At 48.8% G+C, this 6873-nt stretch overlaps 1 protein-coding gene across 3 annotated transcripts; it reads left to right on the top strand.

The window, feature by feature from the left end:
- The first annotated feature begins 566 nt into the window (after positions 1-566).
- On the top strand, positions 567-5944 carry RPL7L1 (ribosomal protein L7 like 1). 3 transcript variants are annotated; one of them, XM_014837383.3, is made up of 7 exons: positions 567-905; positions 1530-1638; positions 2540-2703; positions 3746-3883; positions 4612-4721; positions 4911-5125; positions 5539-5944. In XM_014837383.3, exons 1-6 carry the CDS (start codon positions 865-867, stop codon positions 5117-5119), a joined length of 771 nt encoding a protein of 256 aa, XP_014692869.2. In that variant the 5' UTR covers positions 567-864; the 3' UTR covers positions 5120-5125; positions 5539-5944. The 3 variants fall into 3 exon arrangements, with proteins under 3 accessions (XP_014692869.2, XP_014692870.2, XP_070371035.1); XM_014837384.3 differs by having other exon boundaries at positions 574-905; positions 2543-2703; XM_070514934.1 differs by lacking the exon at positions 567-905 and adding an exon at positions 1127-1361.
- Positions 5945-6873: the final 929 nt, after the last annotated feature.

Raw genomic sequence — 6873 nt, 5'->3', positions numbered from 1 at the left:
TCAGGTGACTCCTATGCACATTCATACTTGAGACGCGCTGTTCTAGAGGCTTCCAGAAAAGACAGGACTTGAGATGTTTTTCATTGTTTTATGAAGACCAGGAGAGAAGGAAGCATGTTCCAGGTGGTGAGAGCTATGACGGAAGGTTCTGAGATGGCAAAGAAGAATTTCTAGTTTTCGGTCTAGCACTAATAACTAACATAGTGTTGGCTGCTTAGTCAAACACTGTGCTAAGCGCTTTATATGGAGTATCTCATACAATCCTCATAACGCTGTTAGGTAAGGACCATTACTACACCTTTTTATGGGTAAAGGGAACCAAGCTACAGAAGGGTTAAATAACTTGCTCAGGTACCCGCGGAGGGAGCCAGGCAGACGGAATCGGAGCTGCATGCTTTACCATCCTAAACGGTCCACAAACACCTCCACTCACACGTGAGAGCCACAGCCGGAGCCCCCAGACCTCTCAACCAAGCTAGAACACTACCCGCGACTGCGTCTCTCCCTGGGTGAGGGGGGCACAGCCGAGCAGAAGCCGGAAGAGCGGCGCTCACCAACGCCGGAAGTCGCAGTGCGTTGTGGGAAGCGGTTCCTTGTTTACAGTCCAGCCACCAGTATTTTGAGACTATAGCTTAAGTGAAAAGGGCTGGATTTTGAAGATGATACAGGTTCTGAAATGCTTGGAAGCAGTGCGAGTAAAGCTCTGTGCAGCTTTTGTAGGGATCAGGGTTAACAAACCCTCAGCGGTTCACTGCTAAGAGGCTGCGGGCTGTCTGCGCCCGCCGGCCGTGAGCTAGACTAGACATCTCTATGGTCAAATAAACATAGAGCGGTTCCTCTCTGCCCCACGGGGTGGAGCTGCGCATGAGCGGTAGCCGCAGCAGCAGAAAGATGGCGGAGGAAGAGTGAGTGTTTGGGGTTTTGAATCTTTGGAAGTGGGGTCTTGAGCATCCAGTCCCATCCACGGTGCTCGTTCCTCGGTGGCAGGAAATAAGGGTACTTGTGAACTGGAGGCAGAGGATAGAAAAGGCTTCAGATGACAGAGGGTGGGGTGAGGAGCCGGAGGGTTGAGGGGACGGGTGGGCGGTTGGAGGGGGCCGCCATCAAGTTCCGGTTACCTCGAGGGGCGAGGGTTGACTCTTATCCTGGAGAGTGCCAGATTTGGGTTCTCCCAGCCTGACTTAATATTCCGCCCGCAGGTGGGTCTGCACCCGCTGCATCCCCGCAGGATTTTAGTAGAATCATATCGCTGCTGGTGTGCTAGTGTTTATAAAAGGCTGTAGCACAGTAACTGCTGACGTATACGAGAACCAGATGCTGGGAGGTTGCGGACTTTTTAAGGCTTTGGCGACGAGTGAATGGTACGGGTCCGTTTTGAGGACTAGAGTCAGAAACCACAGGTTTCAGGGGAGTCTCAGTCCTTAGGAATTTGAAGACAGTAGTGTTTCCCGAAGCCCAGGAAATGGTTTGGAAATTCATTGAAGATTTGTTTCCTAAATCTTATCGCTGATCTCAATTTTCTGTATCAGGCAAAGAAAAAAGATCCCTTTGGTTCCAGAAAATCTCCTGAAAAAGAGGAAGGCTTATCAGGCCCTCAAAGCCACCCAGGCAAAGCAGGCGCTTCTGGAAAAGAGGAAGGTAATGATGGGGAACCGGGAGGAAGGGGTTCGAATTGGAATTCGGTGAGTTTTATCCAGCACATGTTGAACTGGACTTGCTCTTTTTCCCCAAATCACCCCCCCCCCGTACATAGTTGTGTGTATATATATATTGTGTTTTTTTTTGGTTGTGGGTCCTTGTAGCTGTGACGTGTGTGACGCCGCCTCAGCATGGCCTGATGAGCGGTGCCATGTCCACACCCAGGTTCCCAACCAGCTGAAACCCTGGGGGGCTGAAGCAGAGCACGAGAACCTAACCACTTGACCACAGGGCCAGCCCCACATTTAGCACATCTTTATCAGACACTTTTTGCAGGCAAAATTCTGCAGTAAAGTTGGTTAAGGAAAAAGTGAAATGGTGGTGGTTCTTTCAGGTTCATACCAAGTAATTTGAGAGAGCAGACATACTTGTGAACCTAGAAGAACACATACGTATTTTTTTAAATGTGCCAAACGATTTTTACTGCTTGCTAAAATGTTTTTGGAGAAAAGTACATAATTTGTAAAAAAAAAAAAAAAAAAAAAAGTTGTGAAAGTATTTTGGAGGCAGAAAACAAAACAAGCTCCTGCCTGATTTGTGCTTTATGATGCCCAATACAATGCTAGGTTCCATAAAGACTTGTTGGTAAACATTGGTTGACAGCGTGTGAACTCATTTTTGCTTGTTTATTTAGCAGGGACTTTGCCCGGTAGTTCCCAGGTTTTCCCAGTCCCCCTTTACTTGGGTATCTCACTTTTCCTTGTCTAAGAATAGAGGTACTTGCTCCCCTTTACAGAACACGGGGAAGGAAGCTCTGTCAGTAGTGATTTGTGAATCCCTGTCGTGGAAGTAAAGATGAATAGAGGTACAAAATGGTGATGATGGTCTGCCTTCTCTGTAGCAGAAGAAGGGGAAAGAGCTCAAATTTAAGCGACTGGAATGGTTCCTGCATGATTCCTGGCGGCAAAAACGTGACAGGGTGCGCCTCAGGCGACTAGAAGTGAAACCTCATGCCTTGGAAGTGCCAGATGAACATTCCTTAGCGTTTGTTGTACGCATCCAGAGGTGAGGAACTCGTGACATTCTGCTGGGGCACATTGTTGGTTCGGCTTTAGACCCAGTCTCTAGGGAGATGAGAAGACAGGAGGCCTTCAGCTACTAAGGCAAGTCGTGCTGGGAATTCAGGGTTGAGCACAACATAGTTCTTGTCTTGAAGGTTAAGGAAACTTACTTTAGGTAAATAGACATGAAAATGCACCAAGTGCTATGAGGGTCAAGTGCTGGATATGAGGGGCTGGGGAGACGGGTAGCAGAGGGGATGTGCACACTGGTGGGGACACTTTGTAAAGCAGGCCCTTGAAGCTGAGACCTGCAAATGTGATAGGAATTAACTAGTGTTGGGGGACAGCTTTCTAGGCATAGATGCAAAGAGTCTTGACGTGAGGGAATCAAGGCGTCTTTCTAGGAGCTGAACAAAGGGTGAGTGGATGGATGGAGCATATTTGGTGCTGGGGAGCATGCATAAAGTGTTTCCCACATTTAGGGGCACTTTCCTTACCTGTTCCTACCTACACGTACAGCTTTGCCCTTTCTTGTTTCTCCTACCCAGTCACCCAAACCAGAAGCCTGTGGGGTTTTGAGTATTTATGAGCCCTCCTACCACTGCCCCTAATCTCTTTCCTGGAGTATCACATTAGCTTTCTAACTGAGTTTCCCTGCCTCTGGTGTCACCCTCTCAGATCGGTCATACATGCTTTCGTCAGTGATTGTCAAAAAGAAATCTGATCACATCTCCTTTACTGAAGGTCCTCCGTAGCTTTAACCTCCCACGGAAGCAAGTCCAGTTTCCTTAGCTTGACACGTATCGCCCCACCTCCCACGCAGGCGCGCGCACCACAGATCCAGGGACCATCTCTGTTGCTGTAGCACCTCAGGCGTTGCTCCATGTTGCGTGGAAATGATCCCTTTGCATAGCTGCCTCCTGCTCGGCTGAGCTCTGTGAGGCGCGATCTGCGTCTGCTCTGTGGGTGCCTAGTAGTGGCAGGCGTTTCGTAGGTGCTTGCTGGGCTGACATAAACTGAACAGAGCCTGACTTCCTGTGTTTCAGGATTAATGGGGTGAGTTTACTGGTGCAGAGTACCATTGCAAAGCTTCGCCTGAAGAAGATTTTCAGTGGTGTCTTTGTCAGAGTGACCCCTCACACCATGAAGATGCTGCGCACAGTGGAACCTTACGTGACCTGGGGGTGAGTACAGTTTTTTGTGTCTGTATTCACCTTAGATTGTATTTGAACGTGTTCGGAACAGCAGGGTGCACAGCATCCTGTTGTCCAATGCTCATGTTGTTGTGTTGATGGAACGTTTTGCTGTGACCACAGTCACCAGAAATCAACTGCCAGCCCTAAGAGCCTTGGAACATGGGGCAGGTAGAGCAGGAGGGGCAGTGCTGCTGATGCACCGTGAGCAGTACCCTGGCAGGGCTTGCTCCTTTGTAGGCTGGGGCTGAGTAAGATGGGTGGAGGAGAGAGAAATTCTCCGAGTCTTGAGGCAGAGCTGGGGCAGCGCTTGTGTAAGAGTAGTGTTCCTTCAAACATCAAAACCCAACAAAGGCTTGCATTTAATGTCAAACTCTTGCACCGTCCTGAGTAGAGGGTGACCTGAGGCCAGAGTCCTAGACTGTAAGCCAGGACTTGTTTTATTTTTCCGGGGAAATAAAATTTTTTGCCTGGTGAACATTTATATCTGTAAGTTTTCATTTCTGATGACATAGTCAGGGCCACTCTGGTTTTTCACCCCCTTCTTCGCTTGCGTATCCTCAAGCCTCCCAGCTGCACTGTGAGTGCAGGACGCTTCCTGGTGCGCAGAGGGGGTGGTTGGGAGAATGTGTCCTCAGCCAGACCCCAGGCCTGAGTGGCGCTTGCAGTGGAGTGTGCCAGGAGCTGGCTACGGCTGTACTTTATTCTGCCTCACATAGATTTCCAAATCTGAAGTCTGTCCGGGAACTCATCTTGAAACGTGGACAAGCCAGGGTCAAGAATAAAACCATCCCTCTGACGGACAACACAGTGATTGAGGAGCACCTGGGTAAGTGGTGCACGTTAGGGGTCAGTTGGGGCAGAAAGCAGGGATCTGGTGGTCTTGATGTGGGGTCCAGGTCATTTTCTTTTTGGGGTCCCAAGAACCTGGGACAGTACCCAGCGTTGGCATATAGGAGCCTTGCAGTATATGCTGGGTAAATGTCGAATAAAGGAACCTGTACCTTATGTTTCTCAGGGAAGTTTGGTGTCATTTGCTTGGAAGACCTCATTCATGAAATTGCCTTCCCGGGGAAGCATTTCCAGATGATCTCAGGGTTCTTGCGCCCTTTCCAGCTCTCAGTGGCCCGTCACGCTACCAAGAATAGAGTGGGCTTCCTCAAGGAGGTGGGCTCCCCTGGCTACCGAGGTGAACGCATCAATCAGCTCATCCGGCAGCTGAACTAAACCCAGGTGAGGCTGGGCTGACTTGATTCCTTGCCACTTAGAAATTCTTTTTATTTGCCAGTATTTGAGAGTAACACTGGCATTGTGGGGAGAGAGGACACTGGTATTTAAAGTCTAATGGATGGAGACCTGCTTGGAGCAGGGAATGCCTGGTTAGGTCACAGGGCTGTGTATATCCCAAGAGCTACAGGCTGGAGAGTGTTCAGTAACAAAAAACACCCCTTCTGCATTGCTGTGGTCATTTAGCTGGAAGTGGGGAGAGAATAATATTAAGAACTAATTTCAGAAGGGATTCGAAGATCTAAACCATATCTTTTGGGGAATCTCAACTGTTTGAAATTGCTTTTTATTACTGTTTTTACTCTTAGGTGCCAAGTTGCAGTAAGTTTTTATTAATGAAGTTTGTTCTTCTTCCTCAGAATATCTGAAAGCACAATGCGTTGGAAGCATGTGTTTTTGTTTCTTGGAATTGTTAGCCAGTATCTTCAAAGAAGATTATTTCCTGCTATATCTTCAGCAGCTGGAGAGGAAGGGTCAGGGAGAGGATGGCGATGGTCCTGGCAGGCGCTTCTCCTCAGAGTCCGGTTCCAAGGAAAAGTTCCTGTGTGTTTCCAGTTGGCCGCCACTGGCACCTCTGAAATCAGCAAACGACTCACGCCGTGGAGGAGGGAGTCCTGCTTTGTCAAATCTTCTTTCCGGGGGCTTAATGTTGGTGAATGAATACCAGACAGCAGTGGACCAAGCCCAGGGTCATATTGAACTTGGGGCTTCCTAGGGCCTTGTTTTGGAAAGAACTTGAAATACAGTTCAAAGAGCACAAAAACACTGCTCAGTTGTCTCTGTTGTGAGTCCATGTTCTAACTTTCCAGTGATGCCTTTGCGAGCTTGCAGACTTGGCTGGCTCTAAGTGTGTCTGGTAGTTTCCTTCTCCCAGCCTACATCTGGCATGGTCCTTTTCTCTAGCTCAGGATTTTAACCTCTTCTCATCTGTGAGAAGGGAAAGGACCCTTTCCCAGGAGAACATACATCAACTCCCATTTTTGCTTGGAAGTTGGAGGGCGTTTGTAGACCCTTCGCAGGGAGCCCTGCACCTCATGTGAGGAAGGCATGCGCTGTCAGCATTGCTCAGGCAGGCCGTGACCTTGCTAGTCTCCTCTGCTTCCATGTCCTGCGGAAGACCAAAGCTTACCCAAATAGCTTTTGTCCTTCATGCCAATTGGGCGTTTCCTGTTAAGAATACAGTCGTCGTTTGCCAAGCTCGTGTGCCATCTGTAACTTAGGGGCTGCTCACCGTGTATTTCCACTGGGCTTCAGGATGGAATTTTTTGGTTTCCCTCATGATCAGTCCTCTTCTTAAAACCCAAATCAGAAAAGAGTGAACCATTTCCTTGGTTTGGCCTAGATGAAATTAGCACTATTTGGTCTTTTAGACCCCAGGCAGGCAGTTTAGTTAGACCCTTTCCTCGCATATTCTAGACTCCAGAAGCGTTACCCTCTGTCCTGCTGATAATGACATAGTAGACCAACGCTAGGGCTCCTGGGGACGGTTGACCTGAAAAGGGGGTCTCATTCTGCTGTATTTATCATCAGTGTCCACTCCTAAATGAGCCTTCCCTCTGCTCCTGTCACTCAGTTGCCTCAACTTGCCTTCTGAGGAGTTGGATGAGGGCACACCAGGCCCAGGGTGAGACTTGTAAACACGCCTGAATTAACCATTGTGCCCCCTGGTCCCTTGAGATCAGCTTTGCTGAAGT

The sequence above is a fragment of the Equus asinus genome, chromosome 8 (genome assembly GCF_041296235.1).
Source record: "Equus asinus isolate D_3611 breed Donkey chromosome 8, EquAss-T2T_v2, whole genome shotgun sequence".
In the NCBI taxonomy this organism is placed as follows: Eukaryota; Metazoa; Chordata; class Mammalia; order Perissodactyla; family Equidae; genus Equus; species Equus asinus.
Note: the sequence above shows the minus strand (reverse complement) of the source record. Positions and strands in the feature narration are given on the sequence as shown.